The sequence below is a fragment of the Gopherus flavomarginatus genome, chromosome 12 (genome assembly GCF_025201925.1).
Source record: "Gopherus flavomarginatus isolate rGopFla2 chromosome 12, rGopFla2.mat.asm, whole genome shotgun sequence".
Lineage (NCBI taxonomy): Eukaryota > Metazoa > Chordata > Testudines > Testudinidae > Gopherus > Gopherus flavomarginatus.
In genome coordinates, this window is record NC_066628.1 from 37,182,877 (window position 1) to 37,210,577 (window position 27,701).

Here is a 27,701-nt window from a genome sequence, read left to right on the forward strand (position 1 = left end):
TCAGGCTTCCTGGGATGCTGAAGTGCTGCATGGAAAGGCTGGAACCCATACAGCAGAGGGGTGGGGGTGGGGGGATGCTAAAATACACAGCTTGGGATGTGGGGTGGGGCGGGGACAGAACATTCCCTGCACACTCCCCTCAGCATCCACCTCTCCCCCTATGAGCCTACTGCATCCGGACCTATGTAGATGCCCTGAAACACAGGCACAGGTCAACAGCGGGAGCAGCTTACTTAGGCCTCGGCTCTGGTGCACACTTGTTGTATCAGAGGGGTAGTCTGGATTTGTAAAAGAGTCTTTTGGCACCTAACAGGTGTGTTGGAGCATGAGCTTTCTTGGGTGAACACCCACTTTGTTTTAGCCGACGAAGTGGGTCTTCACCCATAAAAGCTCATGCGCCAAAATGTCTGTTAGTCTAGGAGGTGCTACAGGACTCTTTGCTTTTGTTGTTTCTACGGTAACAGACACCCGCAGTTTGGCTCTGCTGCCCCCCCGCCCCCGAACGCTCCCCATGAACCCTGGGGTTTAACCAGCCACTGCTGCCAAAGCAGGGCCGGCTCTGGCAATTTCGAGGGGGGGGGGTGGCGCTCTGCCGCTCACCGGCCCTGCGGCTCCGATGGGCCTCCCGCAGGCGTTTCTGCGGATGGGGGTCAGCTGGTCCCGCGCCTCTGGGGGACCTGCCGCAGGCGAGTCTGCGGATGCTCCACCGGAGCTGCCTGCCGCCCTCCCAGCACCCGGCAGAGCGCCCCCCGCGGCGTGCCGGGCCTGGAGCCGGCCCTGTGCCAAAGCAGCTGAAAACACTCACAGCGCAGCAGCGCTGGGTTCAAACCACTTTCCTCGCGCCTGCCAGGAATCTGCGCCTGGTCAGTAAAGCGGGGCGGTATCAGCCCCAGCTGCCAATGCAGCGCACGTGGGGCTGACCCAACACAGGGCCACTGCTTGAGGCCCGGCAGAGGCCGGCCTGCGCCTGGCAGCTGGTGCAGCACAAGGCACTTAGCGGTGCTCGGCCTGCCCCGGCACACGCCCAGCCCTGTAATTTAGCCGCCCGTGCCAGCGCTCCCGGGTAGGGCTCCCAGGTGTGCGGTTTGGCCGCAGACCGTCTGGTCCAAGGCGGCCGTCCGGGTCCCTGCAATAACGGGCCTCTGCCACGCGGCGGTAGCCGCAGCGGTTGTCCCCGCCCCCCTCCCCCCCCACTTACTGGGGCGCGGGGAGGGCACTGTAACCGGTGTGATTTTTCCCTTCCCCCAAGTGTGCCCTCATTTCCCCGGCCCGTCACTCTGGGGACATCCCCCTCCCCCAGTCCCTCGCGCCGGGGACGGACACCCACCATGGTCTGCTGTGCCCTAATTAGCCGCACCCCCCTCCCCCGGCTCCAGGGCTGGGCCCAACCCTCCCCACTCCGCTGTGCCCCGAGTTCCTGGCCCCGAGCTCTTCCGCCCCCCCCCGCACCCTGCTGTGCCTCAATTCCCCCCCCACCGGACCCGACCCTACCCCCCCCCCGCTATGCCCCAATTCTCTCCCCCCCCCCGGCTTCTTTCCCACCCGCCCCGCCCCTCACTCCGGGGACTGACACCCCCCCCCCGGTCCCAGTTGGGCACACGCCGCATCAGCTCCTCCCAGCCTGGCTCTGCAGGTGAGTCCCGTGGGGGGTGGGATGGAGGAACAGGGGTGCAGAGCCAGCGGGCGGAGGGGGGGAAACAAGACGGGATCAGTGGGGCAGGGGCTGGGCCTCAAATGACGAGCTGCGGGAGGGGCAGGGCTGGGGGTGTTTGGTTGTCAGGGTTTAAAATTGGCAACCCTAGTGATGGCGTGACCTGCCCTCCAAGCAGGGCCGGCTCTAGCACGGCGGCACACCGCGGGGGGGGGGGGGCTCTGCTGCTCGCCGGTCCCGTGGCTCCGGTGGACCTCCCGCAGGCGTGCCTGGGGATGCTCCATCGGGGCCGCGGGACCAGCGGACCCTCTGCGGGAGGGCCACCAGCGCCGCCTGCCGCTCTCCCGGCAACTGACAGAGCGCCCCCCGCGCCGTGCCGCCCCAAGCACGCGCTGGGGCCTGGAGCCGGCCCTGGCTCCAAGCAGCCCTTGCCTCTCGGGGATTGCCTCCCTCGCTGCTTGGACACTGGGGCTTGTGTTGTGGAGGAGGGGAGGCCACGCCCGTGGCTGCCTGTAGGCAAAGCGCCCTGAGGTGTCCGCTCAGCAGGCCATAGCCCAAGTCAAATGCGGTGCCTTTTCTATTGTCCAGGACCCAAGGGCCGCTGATGACACAGCTGTGCAGTAGCCTTTGCTCCAGCCACGGTCAGCAGACCGTAAAGACATTGGGCTCCATGCAGCGATGAGCCCCACAGGTCACCACACCGTTTGTTACCAGCCCTAGGCACAAGCAAAGGCCACTCGCTGACTCTTTTGCACTGACACTTGCTGTAAGGGGTTCATGGGCCAGCCAAGGCGCGACCGTGCCTGACAGCGCCCTAGTCACAGCATCACTCAGGGCTGGGGCCAGATTTCAGCGGGCGGCTATGGCCGCTTAATAACTTACTCCAGCCCATGCCAAGTTTCCTGTTGGAAACCTGACAGTGAGCCAGGGCTGCTGAGAGGCACCCAAGGTGCAGAACCAAACAACATTTGGTGGCTGAGAGGTGGAAAACCTTAGCTACTTATTACCATTTTAAAATAACGTTGCCCTTGGAGCTGTTCCAGGTCAGGAGAGAGGTGAACCACCCCGGAGCTACAGCTGAGGCCATGCAGTGTTACTTTTAGTCCTCCTCTAGCTCTCGCTAGGAGCATGGCTTTGGCAAGGACTTTGCCATGGTGACTCAGAAGGCTAGAGGGAAAATGTTGGGAGCTGGGATGACACCAGAGATTGGTCTCTGGAAATGGTGATGGATGTCTCTTGGCCTTCCTGTTACTCAGACAGGCTTGTTACCAACCCCTGCAAACGGTTCATCTAGTAACAGCTCCCATGCCATAGGTGATGAACACAAGGTGTAATTAAACAATATTATTAATGATTGCTGTGGCACAGCTGTGGTGGATGAGGGAGCAGTTGGTCACATGGTGACTGGCTGCCTCTTAGAGAGAGTAGCTACTGAACTGACCACCGGTGACTGATACTAGTCAGCAGAGCAGCAGAGAGAACAGAGACAACCTGGCTGCCTTTTCAGGGTGCCGTACGGGTCTTGTGAGTGAAGCTCTCTGGGATCTTTCATGGGCAATGTGGGCTATTGAAATAGAGGCCAGACCTTCCCAAGATGACAGACAATTTTGGATGCAAATTAGAGGCATCTTAAACAACCTGGGGCTTCCTGAAAATTTCAGCCTTCTTAGGGTGTCTCAAGTTGAGGACCAAAAACCGTGAGTGACTCTGGCAAATCTTGATCAGCCCCTCCCATTACAGCAGCAGTGAAATCCAGATCCAGGGCAGCACCAGTGCTCAGGGTGTGCTGAGCCAGCTCCAAGAGTCACACCCAATCCAAGTGGCCTGCTTGTGAGCTAATGTTACGTCTTTGACTTGCTTTAGCTTGAACTCTGGGACCTGAAGGGAACTCAGGCTCTAGGCTCAGGCTGTTTGTCCTGGGATGCTTTCTTGCATGGCTCCAGCAAGATAAAGTTCAATGCACAAGAGGCATTTGAATAATAAAAAAGGTGGAGTCTGGGTGAGGGTATGGGAAAGCTACCCAAGACACTCCAGCCCCTAATGCACCAGGGGGCAGGGGAATGGAAATGCTGCATGGGCCCACTCCAACCCCTGACACACCATGGTGGAGATGGGAACTCTGCATGAGCCCCTCCAGCCCCACACAAAGCCAGGATAGATGCTGCAGTGCCCCCAGCTAGTTCCTAACACACATAAGGCCTGATCCAAAGGCCAGTGACATCTGTATTAAAAATGCATTTTCCAAAGATCTTCATTCTCTGTGACAGCTGCTATCTTCCACACCACCAATGTACCCATATAGTGCCTGTCATTCAAGGATCTCAGCGTGCTTTTAATGCTATTTTACACAGAAAGTCAGTGGCAAATTTGGGAACAGACCCAAGGTCCCACTCCCAGGATTCTGCTCTAACACTGCATTTGATACTGTTACTGATTATATCACGGGACCACTTCTTCATCCGTGCTACGTTTCATTAGGGTGACCAGACAGCAAGTGTGAAAAATCGGGACAGGGAGTGGGGGGTAATAGGAGCCTATATAAGACAAAGCTCCAGATATCGGGACTGTCTTTATAAAATCAGGACAGGACCCTACGTCTCATTCCTCTTGAAGAAAGAGTTTGAGACCTGATCTCTCAGCCAAGCCCACAAACCTGGCTAGTTTGGAGGCACCTGCCAAGAGTCTCATGTGGCTCAGTCATTCCATTGATGGGACTGTCTCAGCCCTGTTACATATTATCGTATAGATACATCTTGATTGTAAACTCTTTGGGGGAGGAATGTGAGCTACAGAGCTGTCTGGGAGGTGCCCAGCCTCTCTCATCGCTGTATCCTAATGAGCTGGGTCTGTAATTGGCTTCATTTCAGGAACTTTTTCGCTCCCAAGAGCGGGGCCAAGGTGCACGGAAAGTTCACCCCACTGCCCGGGTGCACTGTGCGCACATACACACACAAGCTGCTTGGGTTTTTTTTTTTTTATTAGCAAAAAAATAAAAATTTATTGTCCTCTAGAAAATCCATCCTGCCCTTGGAAACTCTGACACAGATTGCATTCCTTCCAGCCCCACATGCAAATTCACTCTGCCGAGAAAAAGAGTCTAAACCAGGTTTCCGACATCCAAAACACGTATTTACAGAATACGAGAAAGAACGACAGCTGAAATCACAGTCTATACATGGACTCAACAACACATTGTACACAGCACAGATGACCATTCTGCCACCGCCTACACAGACTGAGGGATGCTCCTTCCCAATGCTCCTTCTCCGGGAAGGCCAAGAGAGAGATTGGTCAAGAACTGCCACCAGATCTACTGTAGTGTGTATTGTTTAACGCATTTATTTTAACATCGGAAGCTACAGAGTGGGGAAGCCCCATAGATATCTTTGATCCACAGTCACTAATTCGCAGGAATACTTCACTTTTGCAATACTTTTCTTGACACCAGTAACATCTATTTTCGGTTTGCAGTGTTCCAGGGATTATTATAATCTTGGAGGAAAACACTGGTAAGAATATTCTGCCTTCTGGGAGGAGGAAGAGAGAACAAGAGGATGAACTGTGTCTAGTGGAACACCAATGAATTACTGAATCCATTCAGCGTTAAACTCTTCCTCACATGGTGAGAAATTCTCTTCATTGTCTGAACTGTGCAAGCCCTTGCTAGTGGCTCAGATTAAGCTTTGGAGATGTATGAAAAGTATAAACCCCTTCTGTATGAGAACAGCTGCAGAAATCCCTTTGGGGGGAGATAAAATGTGCTCCCTGGTTGGGCCATTTCCCCATATCACCTGACTACTATGTCACATACCCCTCTCTGCCACAGTTTGGGTTTGGCTGGGTATCCATATGGTCAGGAGATGAGCTAAGCATGGTATGTAAATGCACTGTAGCCTCCCAAACATGGAGAAATGCTCAGGCTCATAGCTATTCTCTACGAAGATTTTCTAGCATTTATATATATATATATATATAGGTAAGTATGTATGTAGAATATTGTTGCTCTAATTCATCTGTTTCAAGTGGACAGACTTGTATATTTTTCATAATAAAGTACAAGTTTATTGACCTTTAAGAATACTGTGGTTTCACAATACAATTAATACTCCCTTCCCTCAAATCATGGCTAGGAAACTGCCAAGCAGGCAGAATTAGTCACTGAGGGCAGCGTTTCTAATGAACGCTTCCAATGCTACTTATCCAATAAGGATTCTGTGTGGAGGGGTGGAAGCTATGGGGGGTGTTCCCAGACATGCCCTAGCTATTTAGCATCAGCCAACTGTGCTGCTAATTCAGAAGGGCTGGAAATTGTCCACTTTGACTAAGACTTTTTTTCTTTTACTGTGACTCAGTCCTTAGAAGGGCCCCCTTGGTCTGATTTAATTATTCCATTCATTACACTATGGACTTTTCTGCTCCAAAACACACAGCATGTGACAATACCTTAGAGGGGCTGGATGCATTAGCACCGATATTTCAGCAGGCCCCCTTTTATAACACACAAAAGCTGACCACAGAGTTCTGTTGCTTTAAGAGCAGCATAGTGGCTCCATGCAAGTACCACCTGGCTCAGGTAATGTCAAGTCAACAGCTGCTAGAGAGAGTCAGAGTCTTTGCCCTTTTTTTTGCCCCCACCCCCCACTCACTCTTATTTTATTTTTAATTTCTAGCAAGAAAAGGGCCCCGACATTATTTGTCAAATGCACAAAGATCACTTTCTCTGTTCCATCTGGAGCAAAAGAAATCATTCACATTTCAGATAGTTCATGTTTTGAAAGAGCAGCAATTAAAAATTCATAGAAACCTAGATTTTAAAAGCCTTTGTTGAAGGACCAGAGGAAGGAGAGAAAAAGACACTGTATTTGTACAAAGAGAGAGTCAAAATACACTGTGTTGGGGAGGAGCATCACAATTCACACCTGGTGCTAATCAACCTGTTCTGCTATGATTGGTGTGGGGCACAGAAGAATCAGGATTTGAGGGCAGGGAGGGGGACGATTTAGATTCTTTCCAATTTGGATTCTTTGGTCCTTCAGGATACAGAGAAACTGTGTTTTGCTCAGAAGGCAAACGATGTAGTTCTCCAGGTTGGAATTTCTCTTGGACCCCACTTGGCTAAGCAATCTGCCAATGGGGAAAAGTCTGATCCCCGCAGCATGACCAGCTAGTTCTGCGTTACTGAGGAATTACCAAATCCTAATGGGACAGACATGAGTATGCTGATCATGGGTCAATGTCACTTTGGGAGGAGAGGGGAACACATCCACAGAACTTCCCCTGTGGGAATCAGTTGCAATTAATGCAGCCAGTTCTCTGGACAAACCGATTTGTCCAAAGAGCATGGGGTCACAATGGACAATCCTACAGAAAGGAAGGAAGGAGAGTAATAAACCATAATGTTAACAAAAACAAACATTACAAACTAATTTCCATCCAGCAGCCACGTGGGCTGATCAGCTTCAGAGCTTATAAATATTACAGACCCGATTCAAGAGTTTATTTCCTATTATTTTTCCATTAGTTACCAAAACAGTTTAGTAAATTTCATTTTCACTGGGTTTTTCCTTCCCCCTTTTTTTTGTGGTTTTTCATTTGTTTTTAAAAAAGAATTTTCATACATTTTAACAAATGATCTTTCCTTAAGATCAAACTGAGGCAGGTTTGCAGGCCTTTGAGACCAGCCCCACCTCATGGCACAGACATTCAAAGGCTATAACCAAACAACATAGCCACAATAGTCACCCAGCAGTATCGCTCCATACAGAAAAGAATTAAAAAATTGATGCTAGTTGCAATAAAATACACATGAAAAAAGCATTTTTACCAAAAACAAGTTAATGGGGGGAGGGGGAGGAGAAACAACTACACAGAGCTGCACTTAGAGATCATCTGGGAATGCATATTAACCCTTTCCCTGCAGAGGAAGGATGGAATCATGGAAGCAAATCTAATTATTTCCTTGCATTAAATACGAAATACTTTGAAAGTCTCTGGTAACAGTTTAATTGTTCCTATTAACAACCATGGGCTGCTGGGGTTTCCAGTGCACTTCCAGGCTGGGGAAGGTGGGTAAACTAGCCCAAAACACCCAGAACCAGGAGTCACTGATAGGATTGGAGGCCCAATCCTGCAGCTTTTAATGCAGGTAAAACTCCCAGACATGGAGGTTACTGTTCTTTCAGACAGAACAGATACTGTTCAATGTGGGTTATAGTGTCTAGAGGCTGCCTACAGTAGGTGCATTAAAAAATGCTTAAGAGAGAAAGAGAGACTCTGATGGGAGTTTTGCCGCTGCAGATACTGCAGGGTTGAGCCACAAATGGGTAATAATAAAACAGTGTCAAACTCAGGCCTCAGATATGCACATACTGTGAGCCATGCATTTGTACCTGAGAGCGGAGTTTGCCCCATTAACATCAGCCTGTTTGCAGTGCCGGTTTAGAGCTGTGAGACCCAGTGCCCCACAACCTGCCTGCCCCGTACGGCGAAAGAGAATACAAACAAATTAATGACCTGGTTGGCCAGTTGGTTGGGAACCCAGCAGGTTATTGCCTCCCCTGAAATTAGAAGTCAATTTACCCTTAGGAAATGGTTGTAGAAAAGCTCAGCTACTAGACAGGGTCCTGACCAGTGGCATTTTGTTTTTCCTGGAGGGAAACAATGAACTTGAACATTTGTTGCTGGTGTAGGGCTAATCTGGAGGTTCCCCCCTCTCTCCTTCCCCACCATACTAACCTAGGAGTAAATTGCAATGCCAGCCCAAGTGAACAAGTAGAAAGTAGCATGAGCTCCCCTGCTGATGGTGCTGGGAGGTAAAGATCCATGGTGCTCACAGCAGGTCAGATCCCCTAGAAGGATCCAGCCAGACTTTGCAGGAAGCTGTGTGTCCAAGAGATGAACCTGCACAGCAGGAAGTGCGAGACTGAGAGAGAGCCCAAGGACACCGGAAGATTTTCCTTGCAACAAGGAAAAGGAATGTCTTGGAAAAGGAAGTGTGTTCATGGGACCCGGGTACCTCCTTTCCCTTCTGTCCCCATTATCAGAAGGAGATCAAGTTTGGTGGCACCACATCTTTCTTGTTACACTCCCCAGGTCCGGCTGCTGGCTGCTAGACACCTGCAGGTTAGACACTATTGCTAATTCCACCAAGTCACCAGGAATGTTTGTACACAATGGTTGGTGGTTTGAGGATTTTCAATGTCCAGTTGAAATTAAAGTTCTTTTCCTTTCTCAATTGACATGGTATCTTGTCCCAGTAACTGTATAATTACCCCGTGGAATCCTTTGCCACTGGACATTACTGAGCAAACTAGCTTTAGTAAAGTTTCAAATCAGTGTTATGTATGTGAATAAGAACAGTATCTGCAGTTACACTAGCTAAGTTTAAAAGTCACAAGTGTTATCAAATATCATGCTTCAGGGCATAAAGCGGTCAGCTGTGATCAGGAAGAAATAACCTACACCTGTCTCTGCAGCCTCTGGCATTGGCCACTGTTCAAGGCTGGAATAGATGGAGCAGTGATTTGCTCCATGATGGAAATTATTTTGTTGCCACTGGCATAATGCTGCGTCAACAGCAACAGTACTAGTGGCACCTGTAGCAAGAGTGCAGCTGGGGAACAGCAGACGGAGCATTTATCATTGTCATGCGAACTGCCTGCCTGTTTGGGCTGAACAACCCAAGAGTGACACAGAAATAAGTGGGTTGGTGTGGATACCTGTGTTTACCATGGCACAGCAACGGCTCTACCCATGGAAGGAGAGCCCCTCACAGAGATCTTCTGAGAATTCATTACTGAAAAGTGCTAAATATTAACCAGATGCACTGGCAGAGAAAAATTACAAACTTTCTGGGTTCTGATCCCTGCCTCAGAACCCAGGAGAAGCTCAGGCTTCACCTTCACCCACCAGAAAATCATGGAACGCACAGAGTTGTGCGAACCCTGTTATCCTTGAGGCAGTGACACAGGAAATATCTGGCCAGTTCAAGTAGGGTCATCACCTCACAGCTCATCTCCCAACCTGACATTCTCACTCACCAACTGGAATCTCTTCCACATGCATCAGCAATTATGAAGCAAGTCCCCAGACTACCATCCAACCTGAAGCTGAAATACATCTCGACAAGACGCCACCAGGGGGACAGACAGAACCTGTGGTTCCACCTCCCTTCTATGGATTAGCCTTACCTTGCGGTCTGGGCAGTATTTCTAGGGACTCTCAAACCCAGGACCCCCAAACATACCTATAACGTACACTAGCCACTGGCCTGGCCTGGCCTGAGTTGCTTTAAATTCAGTATTTTTTCCCTTTTCTTGTTTTCTTACAAATATACAAATTGTGTAAAAAAACCTTCTAAAAAGTGAACTTTGTTGTTTAAATGGACAGGCAAAGTTCTTGTGTATTCAGAGATCAGCAAGCATCTGAGTGAGCAAAGCTCTAACCCAGCAGACACCCAACAGGGCTTCTGTCAGTGGGGATGGCTTTAACAAGCTGGGCCAGTAAAAGAGTGAAGGTTTGAAGGCATGATTGAGCAATGGGAATTCATCTCCTTCCTCTGCCATGAGTCCAACCCTCACTCTGGAAAGCACCTGGAGGCCCCTCTCCCCAGCTCCAAAACCCCCAAAATAGTCAAAAATTTGTTATATTCTAAATAGAAAAGAGGAAAAACACAGACTCTTCGCAAATGGCCCTTTGCGCTGTATTAAAAACAGCTCTCAAAGTTCCTAAACGGTTAGAATTAGTGGGGAGTAGGAGAGGGGCAGTTTAGATGGGGGATGTAAAATATTAAAAAGTGCTCTGCAACTAATTTTTGTTTTTATATATATATATGTATATATATATATATATATATAAAGTTAAAAAGTTCTATGTGATATGAGAAACCAAGTGTCCGTGAAGGGTCACGATTGGAGAGTGTGTGGCCTGTTGGGATGGCAGATGGGGCATTCGCCCTCCTCGGCACACATTTCACACAGCACGGCATGTTGGCACTGTAACACCACCCGGTTCTCCTCCTGACACTTAAGACATTTCACTGATTGCATCTGAAATACTGCCTGCAAGAGAGGACAAACCAAAACATAATCATCACAAACCTGCACACAGTGGAGTATATTCACATCAGTTTTGTGCAGTGAAAGTGAGGCAGCACAGGCTGGAGTATTGAGAGCTGGGTTCCTGGATACTTTTAGGTTCTATTCCCTGACCTACTTAGATTTAAAATTGTACTCTAGCTATAGCCCTGGTCTCTGTAGCTGTAGAGACCACAGCTACAGCATTTGTTTAATCTGGTTATAACTCAGTTTGACTATATTCACTCAGGCATCTGTTTTGGCTGGATAGACGAGGCCTTAGATCTCTACAGACCAGTTGGAAAGTAAGAGGTAAGCGAAATGCTCCCACCCCAAGATCCCTCATGCTCACCTTGTCGACTCTCTCCAGGTTGGCGCGCAGCTGTTTTTGTAGGGTGTACAGTGTAGAGAGTGAGAGGGTCTCTAAATCAGAGAATGAGCGCAGGAGCTGGGGGTCCTGGCCAGCATGGATCCTCTCCAGCTCCTCCTGGAGTTTCTTCACTTGCAGCTCCAGGGCTTCCCTCTGCTCCCGGGCCAGCTCGCATTCCATGTTGGCTGTGCTGGCACGATCATTCGCTTCCTCTGCTTCCTTCTTCCAAGCATCACATGCCTGCAAGTCCAAGCAAAAAGAGAGAGTCAGTATAAACCCTCTGCCAGCATCCGAGACCAGCTGAGACTCCCTTTTACTTATCTACCTATTTAGATTCACACCAATTTACCAACATAAAATTTACACCCCCTAAAGTCAGTGGGCCAGATTCCGAGGCGGTGTGTGCACTGGCATAACTTGAATGCCAAGAGACCAAAGGAGAGGTGTAACAAAAAAAAAGTGGCTAACTGAAGGATGTAAGAAAGTGCAAGTTAAATCACTGCTACTCTCTGCAGTAACTAAGGCCTTGGCTACATGGGAGAGTTACACTGGTTTAATTAAGATGTGATTTTACACCAATTTCATTAAACTGCTGTGAGCCTCTGTATGGAGATTCTTATTTCAGTTAAAACGTGATTGCTTTCAGTTTAGCTTAAGCGGATTCCTATTTGACTATACTAAAATGAAATAAACTTGCTTTAAATTGAAATACAAAAGTGTCCACACAGTCTTTTGTGCCACTTTAAATCGGTTTAAGATGGCACCTTTCGTTAAACTGGTGCGACTTTAGTGTGTAGACAAGGCCTTAAACCATTCCAGCTCCTAAGCACATGAAGTACACCAGCTCTCATTCCCTTACTCATTGGTAAGTGGATGTAAAGAGGTCTAAGGGATTCTGGCTTAAGAGGGTCTGAATTACACCACCTTACATCATCTCTATTTTTGAAAACCCTCTTTGGCTATGCCTTGACATCCCATTGCCACATCCCCAGCAAATTGCACCGTACCTGTTTGGCTTGTTTCCAGGACTCCTCCCACTGCTTAATTGTGCTGTTGGCTTCATCCAGTTCTTGTCGCAGTCTCGTTAGCTCAGCAGCACCTGGACCTGACAGAAACGCAGGTGAGGTACTGGGCGAAAAACTCCCAGAAGCAAAGTGCTCCCATATGCTGCTGTTCATCCCATTTAAACCTGTTTCACGAGGAGACAGAGAGGGTTATGTCACAGGTGTCGGAGGTTTCCCCACTTGTTCCCTGCCCCTGTGAAATTCAGGGCTCACAGTGAAGGTTTCGGAGGCAGAGGATTGTTTTAGGAACCAGTTCACTCCTTCAGGACATAGTCATCCATTTGGAGACAGCAATGCTCACATACTGAAGGTCTCACACTTTTAGGTAGCTGAGTGTGTAGTTTGGGAACTGACGTCTCCTGCCGCCAGAAAGAAGCTCCCCTTGAATGTGGCTCTGTCTACACAGGCTCTAAAGGGCAGTTTTCAATCAAGTTAGCTTACCCCAACTGAAATCCCCCCGTTTGCACCTGTGACAGACAGTTTAACTTCCCCAAGATCATTTCAGCTTGTCATGCAGTAGCCTAGTTAGCCTTATGCTAGCTCAGCAGTTCTCAAACTTCATTGCACCACGACCCCCTTCTGACAAGAAAAACTACTACATGACCCTCAGAAGGGGGAACTGAAGCCTGAGCCTGCTCGAGCCCCACTGCCCTGGGCCTTCAGCCCTGGCTGGGGGGCCTGTAACCTCAGCCCCGCCACCCAGGGCTGAAGCTGAAGCCTGAGCTCCGCCACCCATGGCTGAAGCTATCAGGTTTGGGCTTGGGCCCCGGGTGGTGGGGCTTGGGCCCTGATGGTGGGGCTCGGACTTGAGCCCCGGGCTCCAGTAAGTCTAATGCCAACCCTGGTGACCCCATTAAAATGGGGTCATTGGGCATCTCGACCCACAGTTTGAGAACCGCTGCGCTATCTTGACTGCAAACACCCACTTTGTTTGCCTGTGCAGACAAAGCCAGGTGTGACTTCGGTTTCCACAGTAAGCAAATCAGTGCCACACATGCCATCTTCAAGCACTAAGAGGGTAGTGATCTAGCTATAGCCACATTCCTAGCCTAGCATATTCAAACCCATTTCCCCTCTCACAGTAGGACTCAGGGCCTTGGGTGACACAGTGGAAGGAAATATATGATCAACAAGGCCACACATTGGTCATGGAATCCAGGAGTTGTGTCTTGCCAATAAAAAATTCTGTTTTTACTCAGAATTAACCTCTGTAGCCCTCATCCAGGGCAGAATCAACAAGAAGCTGAGGGATGACTGGTGTACACACAGTAGAGAGTGCTGGGTACTCAGGCCTTGTCTGCTCACCAGCTTGCACCCATTTAATGAAAGGGTTGTTTAAAAGTGATATAGTTGCAAGTCCCTGTGTGGACACTCTTAAATCAATTTAAACCTGGCTTATATAGATTTAGCTTAATTCAGTTTCTCACTACATTGAGCAGAATTGATATGTCAGGTTTAAATCAATGTAAGTGTCCGCACAGGGGTTTGCACCAGTTTAACTCCAACTAATTTGAAGACCCAATTTAAGTTAAAACCAGTGCATACAGACCAGATGCAGAGAGCATCTCAGTCAGAAGCAGCACTCAAGAACCAAGATGCTGGTTACCCTTGCTGGGCATCTCAAACCCAGTGGCAGAAACTGGTTAGTTTGGGGTCTCTACTGCTTCTTTCAGGGCTTGTCTACACTAGAATGTCGTGCCACGTTAACTAAATTATAAAAGTAACACAACACCCTAGTGGAAAGGTGCCTTAAACTGGTATAGCTTATTCCTGTATGGGAAGGAGAATAAACTATACCGGTGTCAGGCACTTTTACAGCAGTATAACTGCATCCACACTAGAGGTGGTATAATTATTTTGTAAAAACAAACAAATAAATAAATAAATAAAATCCCACAACCGACATAGTTATGCTGGTTCAAAAACTGTCCCTGGCTTCCCACAGCTCCCATCTCCTGCCTCTAAGGAGGGAATGTCCATCCATTTTGCCCTCCTGCTGGTAAAACAAAAGGATTGACAGTGGGAGAAAGGGAGCCCTACAGAAGTTTAATGTTTTATTTTTATTGCTGTTCTAGATTTCTTGAAAGGGAGTTTGGCAATGATTAGGTTGCTGGTGTGCTGATACCACAGCCTATCATGCTGACCATGAAGTCTCATTCTTCCCTTGTACTCCCCTGCCTGTCTGGCTCCATCTGTTGTCTCTTGTCTTGGACTGTGAGCTCCCTGTGTTTGTACAGCAGCTAGCGCTCTGGGTCCATGACTAGGGCTCCTAGGCACTACAGCAATACAAATAATAAAAACATACAAACAATAACTATTCACACTAGGCATTCTAGCTCTGCTGCATTCAGTGAGCTGTATAGACATGTCCTACATTCTAAACCGGTAAGTTACTACGTCAGAAAACCTTATCAAAAGCTGAAAAGATTCAAATTATCCCCACTCCTCTATTGTGTATTTTGCTTTAAAAAAACATTCAGATCACTAAATGCATTTTGCAATTTCATTCCATTTATTGGATTCTGCACTCTGTGTGGTGCACTCTGTGTGGTTATATGCATACAAGCTATTTAACACATTTCTGCTGAAATAAGAAGTATAGCTTTATTAAAATAATGTTTCCTGTTACGTTTCCCTTTTCTTACTGAAATTGTGCCTTTTCCCATGATAAAAACCAGCTGTAATTAAACACCATTGTCTTCTGATAGGTCTTTTCTCATTAATGTCATTGTATAAGCCATTCAAGCAAGACCAAAAAGGCTTGTTCTGAACAAGCAAAGAATGTGATTGCAAGACATGAGACACAGCGTTGTTAGATGCATGAAGCAACAGATTAGCAAAGCATTTAGCTACTTTACTGAGATTTAGCACTGAAAATTAAAAAATCTCCCAAGTTTGATAAGTGCATCTCACTATCGTCTAAAGGAAGCCCTGTTGTCTGTTGTTGCTGTCTGACACATTGATAACAAAAGAGTCACTGTAACATTCAGCCAATCAAATGATTTGATTTCTTGAAATATCTGTGGGTTCTTAAGAGATCCTGCTCCCCCATTCTGCCTGTGTTGTGCTGCTCACAGTCCTCAGTGTAGGGGGCCCACCCAGGGCTGCCCGGGGGGGGGCAAGAGGGGCAATTTGCCGCAGGCCCCGGGTCCCGCAGGGGCCCCCATGAGAGTTTTTCGGGGCCCCTGGGGCAGGGTCCTTCACTCGCTCCGGAGGCCCCGGAAAACTCTTGCGTGGCCCAGGCCCCTGGAGCTTCTTCCGCTCCTGATCTTCGCCGGCAGGGGATCCTTCTGCTCCAGGGCGGAAGGACCCCCTGCCAGCGAATTACTGTGGAAGCGGGACCCACAGCTGAAGTGCAGCCGGGTCTTCAGCGGTAATTTGGCAGCGGGGGGCCCTTCCGTTCCAGGACCCGCCGCCAAAGTGCCCCAAAGACCCGCGGCGGGGACCCCCCACCGCCGAATTACCGCCGAAGACCTGGCTGCACTTTGGCGGCGGGTCCCGCTTCGGTGACAATTCAGCAGCGAGGGGCCCCCGCTGCAGGTCTTTGGGGCACTTCGGCGGTGGGTCCCGGAATGTAATGCCCCTCCGCCACCGAATTACCGCCGAAGCAGGGGCCCCCTGCCGCCAAAGACCCCAGGCCCCTGGAATCCTCTGGGCGGCCCTGGGCCCCCCTTGGGGAGTGGAGGTGGGGATGGAAGGGAATGTGGCTGGAGCACTGCTGCACTCTGCTGAGCCCAGGTTATAGAATGGCAATATGAAGGGAACTGCAGCTGGGCATATTAATGGGCAGCAGGTTTAAAACAAATAAAAGGAAGTTGTTTTTCACACAGCGCATAGTCAACTTGTGGAACTCCTTGCCTGAGGAGGTTGTAAAGGCTAGAACTATAACAGGGTTTTAAAAGAGAACTGGATAAATTCATGGAGGTTAAGTCCATCAATGGCTATTAGCCAGGATGGGTAAGGAATGGTGTCCCTAGTCTCTGTTTGTCAGAGGCTGGTGATGGATGGCAGGAGAGAGATCACTTGATCATTATCTGTTAGGTTCACTCCCTCTGGGGCACCTGGCATTGGCCACTGTCTGTAGACAGGATACTGGGCTAGATGGATCTTTGGTCCGACCCAGTACGGCCCTTCTTATGTTCTTACATTCTACAGTATGCTTGAGGATGCTCTTAATTACTCCAAGGGCCAGTCCTGCCCCCGTTTGTTCCCAAGAACTGAAGATGGCCTAAAACCATCTTCCCTTCTCCACCTCAGCTCTGTTGCACTGAGGATTTAAGCTATAATCACTCGCCCTAAGCTCTGAGCAGAAAGAGATGCAGTCTATTTGTTTGAGCACAAGGTGGGGAGCCAGGAACTCCCAAGTTCTCACCTCAGCAAGTCATCATTAGCGCTATGTGAACTTGGGCAAGTCATTTAACCTTTCTTCTTCAATTTCTCTATCTGTAGAATGGGGATATTTGCTCCCTCTAACACAGAAGTGCTGTGAAGATTCATTAATTACATGTTGGTAAAGCAGCTTGCAGTATTGTTGTTATTATGGGAAGGAGAGGTATAAATGGCAACACTGAAATAAGACATTCAAATTAAAGTTAACTTAAAAGAAAATACTTACATGGTATAGACACGTATGTACATGTAACACACACACTGTGCATTTACCTAATGATCCATGAGAAGCTGATGTCCCCAAGAATGTGTTTTCTGATTGGCTTAAGTGTCCCTGGGGCTGATGGAGGAAATGCGATGATAGGCTGACCGGTGGAGAAGGAGAGGCAGAGTGAAAAGAGGCAGAACTTCCAAGGGACCCAGGGATATTTACAGGAGCAGAACTTTGCAGCAAACTCCCACCTGGACAAAGAACACACAAAGAGGATGGGAATGTATGATCATGAAGTATGGGCCAGAGCACAGCACAGGAGTTTAGAACAGCAGATGTTAGCTTCCCTCTCCTTATCAAAAAAGGGAGCCCTAGGAATTCCCATTATTTCCCTTCTACATTACACAGCTCTCAACCTTCAGAGGGGCACTGCGGCCAGCATCCTTCTGGCCAAGTAGGACCAGATGTGACCCCCTTCAGAGTACATCAAGACTGCTGGTCAACTGGCCAAAGCAGAGAGAGGCACTCCCTCCAGACCCTAAATGCACTTCCCCTGCAGAGTGCACAGTCCCTGCCAGCCTACGGAAGACCATTTGTTTTAGATATCAAGTGAGCAGCTTTGGAATGAAGATTCACTTGCAAAATTTGCTCTTCCTTTTTTTAATACCAATAAAACTTCCGGCAGTCACCAGGAAGAGTATCACATCACCACTTGGTCAATCTAAAATGAGCAACTGGCTTCAGCTGTACTTGAAAGTTTGCATCTAGTGGTAACAGAGTCGAGCTCCACTACATCAGAGAGCAGTCTCCTACTGCACAGATAGCTCCAAACAGTTTTCTCCCCATTCCCTTCCATTTTGTACTGATATATCCCAGCTTAAAAGGCAATGGTTAACACCCAGACCCAAAGGAAGTGACAGAAAGATCACACTTCCTCTATTCTATGCTTCTTGTCTGTCTAGGCCAACAAGGCTGAGCTGTGGCAGGAATGGGGCCCTCAGAGCACACAGAATCTGGATGTTGAATCAGTATGTTGATCCTTTGAGAGGGATCGGATCTAAAATCGTCCACAGAATGGAGTTTGGTTTCTCAGGTAAGGTTCTGAGCAGTAGCTGCACAGGCAAATAATAGCCATTATGGAGCGAGCATTAGGTCATTCAGAAGAACCTGTTTCACTGAGTATGGGAATGGTGGCAGCTAGTCACCAACGCTCTCTGCAAAGAGTCCTGAGATCTATAACTTTCAAGCCACTAGAGACAGGCAAAATGGACCTCGGTTCAAATGTCACATACAGAAGATGAGACATACATTGTATGCTTTGATATAAGGCCATACACTATCAGATGATCCTGTGACAGTAGAACAGTATTGCCAGGTCACTGGGTTCCCTGTGACTTTTCCTGGAATTTTCCTCAGGAGATGTGGGTTGCTATATTTTCAGTTGTTTTTATAGCTACCAGACATATTTTAGATGGTCAGTGTTTACAGACCAAGACAAACAAAACATGCTCATCTCAGAAACATTCCTGGGACACTGGCAAGAACTCATCTCTGCTAGCCATGGAGAATGATCTTTTGCTCTCAGGACTCTCACTGGTTGCCTGAGTTAGTTACAACTGTTGCTTCCAACCAATAAATCTTTTTTGAGGCTGGTTTTAGAACTTTGTGGGCTGGTTTAGCCTAGCTGATCTGGCAACACTGCTTGGCAGACGATCACAGAAAGCTCTGTTGCTTTCATGTACCTATCATGATGCCACTCGTGTGGGGCACCGTGCTGCTGTCAAATGTCTTCTCCAGGGCAGCCACTCCGAATTCGTTCAGGTCCAGGTCATCCAAGGCAGATTCTGCCGGACACAGAGGTACCAATTATGTTACAAAGGACCAACAACTTCAAGAGATAGTGTGGCCCAAAGAGCCTACATACTGCATCAGCCATTGCTGTCTACTGGACAGTGTACTCAGCCCTTCTCTTGATCCTATGCAGTTGCTATTAAATGATTCGTTGTGAGTGTAACAGGCAGTTTTTCATATTGGTTTCCGTTGCCTGACCCAATTCCCCAAGATTTTATATCAGCTCGTTCCCAACAGTTCCATGAAAACAGATAGACAAATCTGGCATAATAGCCATCCTCACAGATCTCCCCCACAGGGATGTTCTGGTTCTGTCCATGCTATGTGACAACACCTACCCATGTTCTGTCTAGTTATGGCTAGTCCTATGTCACCAATGTACTGAGGAGAGGCCTAGAAATGGACCAACAGCAGCAGGCAGATTGCAAATCAGGTCTGAGGTTCAAAGACAGTATAAGGCGAAGAAAGCTTACACAGTGCCCGCCCAATGCTATAGCTAACCATTTCATTAAAATATACCTCATCACAGACCTACAGATATACACATACTTATATACATACATATATATATGTGTCATCCCCCTCAGCCCCGGGCCTGTTCATTTGTATTGACTACTTTTATTGTTGTAATTAATTTACACCAGAAATGCTGGCTCATGAAAGAGGATTCAAAGAATCTGACTGACAGAACAGCAGTGACTCCACTATGGAAGCCCCTTGCTCTACTCTTCTAAGACTTTGTCCTACACTTGGACCTCTGGATAGGGTGAGATCAGCATACAGCTGACCAGCCCCTCCTGTTAAAATCCGCAAAGGGAAAATAAAGAAGTTGTAGCTGTGGAGACTGTCACTGATTTTCTGCTCTACATAGTGTATACTCCAAGTCTGACAAACCCACGCACTCTCTCAGGAACAGATGTTATTCATATAGAGAGAAAAACACCCCGGTGCAGAGGGCAAGCTTATGATCTATGCACCATCAAACCTCACTTAAGCACTATTCTGAAGGCCCAAGTTGCACTTAAGGAGTGCATAGCCCTGGTGCTGATCCTCTGTGCAGGGGTGAATGTCATCCATAATGATCTGCAGAAAAGATCTGCTGAGCCATAGTTATAGAAACCCTAGAATCGCAGGGAGGTACCAACACTACCAGGGACGTATGGGATAAGAAACTAGAGCACACTGTAACATCCCTCAGCCTCATGGCTGCAAGATGTTATTCCAATTCTCATGCCTGAAGAGCCCCTCCTGAGAGCTCCGCTCTGTGTAAATAAACAAGCAGTGTTACCTATAACAGACTCCACTGTGTCACTGGTAGGGTAGAAGGGAAGGGCATTGGCGTTCATGCCTGGGATGCTGCTGGTGCCAGCAGGGCTTGGTGGTGTTGCTGCCAGACTGGAGGTGATACTGGAAGAGATGCTGGAAGTCAAAGGGCTGCCCACTGGAAGAATCCCCAGTATGTCCTGAAACAAGAAGAGGGAGGTAAGAAATTAAATATATCCACAAAAGAATCACTTCAATAACGTGCAGAGATACAGCATCAGCCAAGGCACATTAGTGAATGTGTTCTTTGCTGCTCCCATTCAGACAGATGGTTACTGCCACCAGCGTGGGGGTGGAGAAAGAGGGGGATATTAACTGTTTGTGTTTCATGTCTACAGGTTTGTTTCCTTTCAGCCTTACAAAGATCCTTCAGGCCTCACTGAAACAAACTCACATGACCCACAGGTACTATACAATCAGGGGTCTGGGACACTCACTCAGCAAACACATTTCCTGGAAACTGACAGGAAACCCTCTTTATAGGGACCCTTTCTCTGCCACAGTCCAGAACTGTGAATCTACCTTGAACTCACGCAGGCCTTGGCCTTCACACACAAGTCTCCAGGAACCCCTGGAGGGCTCTCCCTTCTCAAAAGATCATTTCTGACCTAGTGTCCAGACTCTGTCTGGCCTGTCATTGGCTTCCTCCGATTTGTTTGGCTCCGCAGATCTGGCTAGCATTCTCATTTGAGGTGGGGTGAGCTCCAAGCAAGGTCTCAGAACTCTGTTGGTATTACCGTACCTGTTTGGGCTGTAACAGAGGCTGCTCCTGGCTCCTGTATTCCAGTGAATGGGATTTTATTTTCGCCTGCTACAGTAAATAAACAGAACAAAAGATAAGCAGGGGGATTAACAGTGAAATTGGAAATGGCTGACTGATGGCTTTTGGAGAGGCCATGAGGAACATGCACAGCTCCCACCCCTTCTATTAGGTTGTCCTGGATGCTTTAGAATCCAAAAAGCGGAGCTGGATGTTTAACAAATGGAGAATCCCCCTGAATCACTTGCCCTCTCGATACACGGACATTCTGCTCAGTTATTTATGGATCTATTGCAATTATGTTTGCATTTAACTGAATTACCCCTTCATTAACATTCACAACTTCTTAAGAATACAAGACCAAGTATGGATTCCTTTCCATTGCCCGCAGTCTCTGCCATTCTCCAATAAACTGGTAGGAAGCACATTACATTATTTACTTTCAGATTTATTTATTTTTGACAAGATGCTTTACTGTTTATTTTGCTACTTCTCCAGACAAGGTCCCAACCAGGATTACCTAGTGTAAAAAGGAGAAGGAAAAGAAGTGATATCAATTTCCCCATCTGCAAAATGGGGATAATGATACTGAGTTGCTTTGTGAAACGCTTTGAGATCTACTGATGAAAAGAGCTAGGGATTATTATTACTACTACAAAGGGATTAAGAAAGATAGGGAAGAGATGAGCCAGACTCTCCTGCTTGCATTTCCCATTAACAAAACAAATAAAGACACATGTAATGAAATTAGAAAGCAACCAAAAAACCAGACTCAAGGAAATCATTTTTTTAACCTGTGGAACTCAATGCCATTATAGATGCCACTGAGCCAAGAGCTTAGTGAGAGTCCAAAACAGAGTGGATATCTATATGGAAAAAAATATATCCACAGTTCCACTACCTCAGATAAAAAAATTACAAGTGATTTCAAGCCTCTTGCTTCAGGACTTTATTAGCCAACCACCAACTACAATAAAGAGGGTCAGGAAGAAACTTCCCTCATGAGCATGTCATTGCATAACGGTTTATTATGGAGGTATGGCTGCTGTTATCCTGCTGTATCTGTGACAGAAGACAACATGGGATCAATTACACTCCCTGAGGCTGTGAAAAGGTGCCCAGGATCTGCTCTGCTTGTTTCATTTACTGGGCAGGATCCTTGTGATTCAGAGAAACACATTCCAGACATAAAAAGGGCCGTTCATCATTTTATTGAGAGTACAGAGAGTAAACAGATCTAAGAGAGTAGGGAGAAGGGGAAGTTCAGGCATGAGGCACAACAGTATCACAGAAAATGAAGCACTTGCCTGCCATGATCTGCCTCAGCTTTTTGGTTCACTCTTTTGGGGTGAGGGACAGATGGGATGGAGAGTTAGACAAAAAAAAGTTGCTATGAAAATGATGAATGATTGACTGCTGAGCATGGACCCTGTCACCTGAATGAATTAAGAGGAGAAAGGGCAGCAGAAGAGCAGAGAATTCCTCTTTTGTTTTACTTAACTGATTCATTTTATCGCTTTCATCTTATGCCCATGGGGCCACGGTCTGGTGAACAGGCAGGTGAGATATGGACACAAAGATCTTTCTGTACTGCTTTCCCTAAATAGTACACTGTGTGTATGTGGCAGTCACAACTGAACTGATCTCAGACTTGTCTTTCTTTGTGTGCAATTGATGCTGTGTTATGTCAGCACATCTGCGTATGTTTGATGACACGCCTGCTAGATCACCCAGTGCATCTCTTCCTTGCTGACACTCATCTGAATGCAAAATATGACATAAGCAGGAGTCAGCAGTTAGAGTGGAGAGAGAGACGCACGCATACAAACAGAATCACTGCCCATTGTTTTTCCCACTCCTGCTGAGAGGATTCTTGCCAACACACTTGGCAATGTTGCAACTAAGCCTCACTGAAGGTTTTTAATACATTTCAGGGCCAGCCCCAATGTTTGCAACCCTGAATTTGGTGCAACACCAGTTAAAAACTCCACATTTTTCTCCTTCATGCCCAGGTACAGTAGTAAAGAAACGCTTGTATTTCTGAATAACATTAGAGAGTACATAACTAACCAAAACAGGCAGAAAAATTAAAAGCGGAGATGGAATGACAATCTATAATTTGCTCTGTTGAGTCGTGGAGGAGGAAAGAGTGATGTAAATTATGGATGAAACACAGAACATGCCACATCCAGCACAGAAGAAATCTGCAATGCAGCATGTTTGCAGGTTACTGGCACCTTTCATCCAAAGTGCTTAAAAGCCTTTACGAACACTAATAAAATAATCTGTACAACCCCACTGTGCAATAAGTGTTATCATGCCCATCTTACACCTAGGTAAACTAGAGCATGAAGAAGTTAAACAACTTGCCAAAAGGTCCCAGAGAAACTCAGCAGCAGAGTCATGCACAGAACCCAGGAGTCGTGACTCTGAGACCGTGCTGTACATCACACTCCGTCCCCACTGCACATGAAGGGGTGGAAGAGGATCAATACTAAAAGGGGTTTTATTGGTGCAGCTTTTCCAGTCTTGTGTCACAACCTGATAGGATCTAAAGCTAATTCTTTTGTGCACAGCATGAAAACTCCTTAATGAAAAGTTATTTGTGTTACTTGCTTAGAAAGCCAGGCCAGATATTCAGGTCTCTTGGCTAAATCTGCTGTCTTTCTTTTTTTAAAACCAAGTATCATTTATCCAGTTACATTCAGATTCTTATACTTGTACTGTGGTCGCTTTAGCACGCATGCTAAGCAACCACCCTGTTTCACTGGGCATGTGTTTTGGATGATATATTACTTATGCATTCAACTGAACCATTATGGAGCAACACAGAAAGCCTGGTTCACTAACATGAACTTTAATATAGACGGCCCAGATCCCTTCAGAGTAGCACAATGAGAGCAGAAAATGGCAGAAGATAGATCCTCCAAATTTGGGTCTTTGCCTAGTTTTCTGCCAACTGTAAATTTTCATTTTTGGGGGAAATGTAAGAATCCATCTTTCATTTCTTTGAGAAGAGCATTCTCAATCTTTTGCTGTTAGCTAAACATTAGCTGATGTTTGAAAATCACTTTAAAGATGAAGAGTTATGTAGGTGCTAAGTGTTAATATTATATTATTACTGCTCTGTTAGCTCAGCCTTGCTAAAAACAATCTTCAACCAAACAACAATAACAGCAAAGGTGCAACTTCCCCTCCACTCATCTCAAGAAGAGAGGAAGGAGAAGGCTCATTTAAATACTATCACTATGAAATCTACATCATACCCAGGTTACAGAACTAGGCAAAAGCTTCTGACCAAAATGTTCAAATATGAGCGCCTAAAGTTGGGTGTCTAATTCCTGGCCTGATTTTCAAAAGTGCTGAGAACCTGCAGGACCCATTGAAGTCAATGCAAACTGTGGCCTCTCAGCACCTCTTAAAAATCAGACCACTTTTATTTATTAGATGCCTAATTTTGGGCACCTCTATTTGAATATTGTAGATTTTTCATTACAGAGCTTTAGCACAGTTCAGTAGCATAGTTACGATACAACTTGGCTGCATGCACACACGCAACACCCCACTACGTCAGCGCACAGTGCCAGAACACAATGTGTTTGTGGTGCAGACTGGGCCTCACTCACACACACTCATCTGGAGACAGGGCCCTTCTAAGTGTCATATTTATATTCCCTCCCCCTTCCTCCTCAGGCTGGGCTCTTTGCCCGTGTTTTCTCCAGAGCAAGGTCTCCCTCGGGCCTGGTCTCTGTTAGCAGGAGACTGGGGTTCTCTTGGCCCTTCAGCCTTGGAGCTGCCCAGTAACTCCTTTCCTACAGCACTTGCAATGGAAAACAAGCATGTGGCTTTTCTTTTGTTTTTAAACAATGGCTACAAGCTGCTGTACTTAGCAGGGAGATGTGGTGGAGTCAGAGCCAGCCCTGCACTTTGATCCCAAAGACATAGATTTGCAATTCCGGTTTCTTAAGCCATGCACATGTTAAGCAAATACCAGAACTGGTTTTGAAAATGGTTTAAATTAATAGGGCGTAAACGCTGTTCATTCCACAACTAAATCATTTTAACTAAACCAAACAGTGGTAAAGACTAGCTTCCTGGCAGGCTTGAAATGTGACTCTTTCACTCAGCTGTAAAAAAATCATGTGGGCACACATGATATTAATGACTTCTAAATCATGTCATTTTTTCAAGACCTTGTCTAAGCTGGGGATTTCAATAGTTTGTATTGTAACAGAAGTGCAATGTGGATGGTGCCTTTTAGGCTTAATGCTAATTTTCTCAACATAATGTAGACAGGGCCTAAATGTGGCCAGAATAAAGGCAGATTTTCTGGGCACCTCTGCTTTCAATAATATACAACCATATCTCAGTTTGGTAGAGATCAGCCCTAATGAAAAGATGTCTGTGAAAATGTCTTTTTCAATCCCTAACAAAAATCTACTTATCACACTAGCAATATCATCAGCAACAGCAATTTACAGAACATCACTTTACAGAATAAAGATGAAGCCACCATCCCTGTCCAGGACACAGATGAGTCATCAATTTCAGAAGGGAAAATGCAGAGAAATTACTGGTAACACCAAGGAGGGAAATCAATGGAAGAACTGGACCTGAAGGTGGAAAAGGTGGCACACAGCAGACAAGAAACAGGAGATTGTTCTAAACTTAGGAAACAGTATTATTAAGGCTTTAAACGGAGAATGGAAAGAGACAAAGGGAGCAATTATGCAAGAGGATTGGGAGGCACATCAAGAATAAGAGAAATGACAGTTGAGTTATAGGTCAGGATGAGATTATGTGGGGCAAGTGAGAAGGAGAAGTTACTTACCTCATGCAGTAACTGGTGTTCTTCAAGATATGTGCCCCTATGGATGTTCCATATCAGGATGTGTGCACGCCTCCAAACTCTTGATGGGAAATTTTTGTCAGCAGTATCTGTGGGTCCATGCCTGCACCCTAGATATCCTTGTGCTCCAGTATGAGGACATAAAGTGGATGGACCCGCCATCACTCCAGTTCCTTCTCAGCCATGAATGCTCAGCAAAAGGACTCTGAGGCAGAGGGGAAGGATGGTGGATACTGGGGCATCCATAGGGATACACTTCTTGAAGAACTCCAGTTACTGTACAAGGCAAATAATCTCTTCTTCTTCTTTGAGTAGTGTCCCTATTGGGACTTCATGGTAGGAAATTCCCGAGCAGTACTTCAGTCACAGAGGAGGGTGCCGAGGAAGTGGATTCAGTTTGTAGGAAGCATTACTGAAAGTCACATCAGCTCTGGAAGCAGGCACAAGCGTGTAATGCTGGGAAAACATGTGCACTGAAGACCAGGTGGCTGCCCTGCAGATGTCTGAGATAGGTATGACCTTTTTCAGTAGGGCTACAGAGGTAGATTGACCCCATATATACCTTTTGTGGCTCTGTCCACCAATTTAGAGAAGTGAGGACTCACCAAGGTACAGACCCATGCTTGGATAGATTGTGCTTGTTGGTGTGGTAGATGGTTCTCATCCAGGCTTGAAGACACTAAAAGCGTGGTCTTGCTAAAATGTATAGACTTTCATATAGCCCAGAAGTTGCAGGAAATCCCTTGTTGTGGTTTATAGGCTCTGTTGTATTGTTGAAACGAGGCTGGACATTGTGGCAAATCTGTCCTTGGGCAAGTATGCTGTGGCAGTGGACAAATCCAAAGTGTCTCCAATGAAGTCCATTGAGTGGGTGCGAGGATAGACTTTTCCAAATTGAGGCGGAGGTCCAGTGAATGGAACAGAGATTGCTGTCTGTATCTCAAGAAATGAGAAACCTTTCAGGAACCATCATCCCTGTAGGGAAATATGATTATTCCCATCTGGCGAAGATGGGCTGTGATGGCTGAGAGGACTTTAGTAAAGACTCCTGGGGCAGTGGAGAGGCCAAAGGGTAGAATGCAATACTGGTAGTGGTCCCTGCCCACCAGAAAATGTAGAAAAAAATCTGTGTGAGAGGTGCATGGCTATATGAACATAAGTGTTCTGAAGGAAGAGGGAATTATCACCGCTTGGGTTACCATTCTGAAACACTGAGAGTGAACGAAGATGTTCAAAGTCCTGAGGCCAAGAGTTAGTCTCCATCCCCTGTTTTTTCTCAAGACCAGGAAGTTCCAGGAATAAAACCCTTTCCAGATAAAGTGTGGTAGAACAGGTTTGATCTTATATTAGGAGGCCTCATGAAACCCTCATGAGAAGGGTTCCTGAAGATGGATGGGACCGGGAAGTTGGGTGTCTGGAAGGAACTGACATGGGTGGAACAGGCAGGATCCAGCAGTGTGAGATGATGAGCTTCCAGAAAGGTAGAACATGGGAGAGACAATCCCCATAAAGAGTGGAGAGAGGGAAAGGGTCAAAACTGTCGTTTTGAGCATGTTGCCGACTGGGACATCTCTGTAGGGGACAGTCCTTTCCTAGTGAACCTGGGCTTCTTCCTGTGGGGGTTCAGCCAATCTTGGGGGGCAGGTAGTGGATGGAATGATAGTGTTGACCCATTTATGATCTATTGTATTTTCTTTTTGCTGCAGGCATTTAGATGCTCAGAGATCAGTGTCACCAGGGGGTCTTTAAAAGAATGGCGCGACGTGTCCATGGCATTGCTGAACAACTTGGGTCCCTCAATGGGAAGGTTCTTGACAGTATTTTGTTCCTCGTGGGGAAAGCTGTAGGAATTAAGCCAAGAAGCTCAGTACAAGACTACTACCATAGCCATGGAACATGCAGCTTTATTGGTGGCATCGAGCAAGGCCTAGAGAGACACCTTAGCAACTGTCTGGCCTGTTATGAAGGATTGAAATTGTTCCCTCTGATCCCGAAGCAGGTGTTCAATAAAAGATAAAAACTGAGTAGTCTGTGCAATCATAATTTGCCATCAGGGCTTGGTTACTGGCTACTCTGAGCTGCAAAGAGGCTGAGTAGCAGCATTTATGGTTCAGAAGGTTCAGCCATTTCAGCTCCTTGTCAGATGGCATTGAGTGGGA

At 47.0% G+C, this 27,701-nt stretch overlaps 1 protein-coding gene across 5 annotated transcripts in view; it reads right to left on the reverse strand.

Moving 5' to 3' along the window:
* Positions 1-4,610: 4,610 nt before the first annotated feature.
* UNK (unk zinc finger) overlaps positions 4,611-27,701 on the reverse strand; it is a 60,075-nt gene continuing 36,984 nt past the window's right edge. For 3 of the 5 annotated variants that reach the window (XM_050919250.1, XM_050919253.1, XM_050919255.1), the window contains 7 exons: positions 20,676-20,744; positions 19,899-20,073; positions 18,502-18,603; positions 16,822-17,010; positions 12,103-12,284; positions 11,078-11,335; positions 4,611-10,710 (listed from right to left, as the gene is read on the reverse strand). In XM_050919250.1, coding sequence (XP_050775207.1) covers positions 10,555-10,710; positions 11,078-11,335; positions 12,103-12,284; positions 16,822-17,010; positions 18,502-18,603; positions 19,899-20,073; positions 20,676-20,744 — 1,131 coding nt within the window. In that variant the 3' untranslated portion in view covers positions 4,611-10,554. The remainder of the gene's footprint in view (positions 10,711-11,077; positions 11,336-12,102; positions 12,285-16,821; positions 17,011-18,501; positions 18,604-19,898; positions 20,074-20,675; positions 20,745-27,701) is intronic. The other 2 variants (XM_050919251.1, XM_050919254.1) reach the window with 2 other exon arrangements.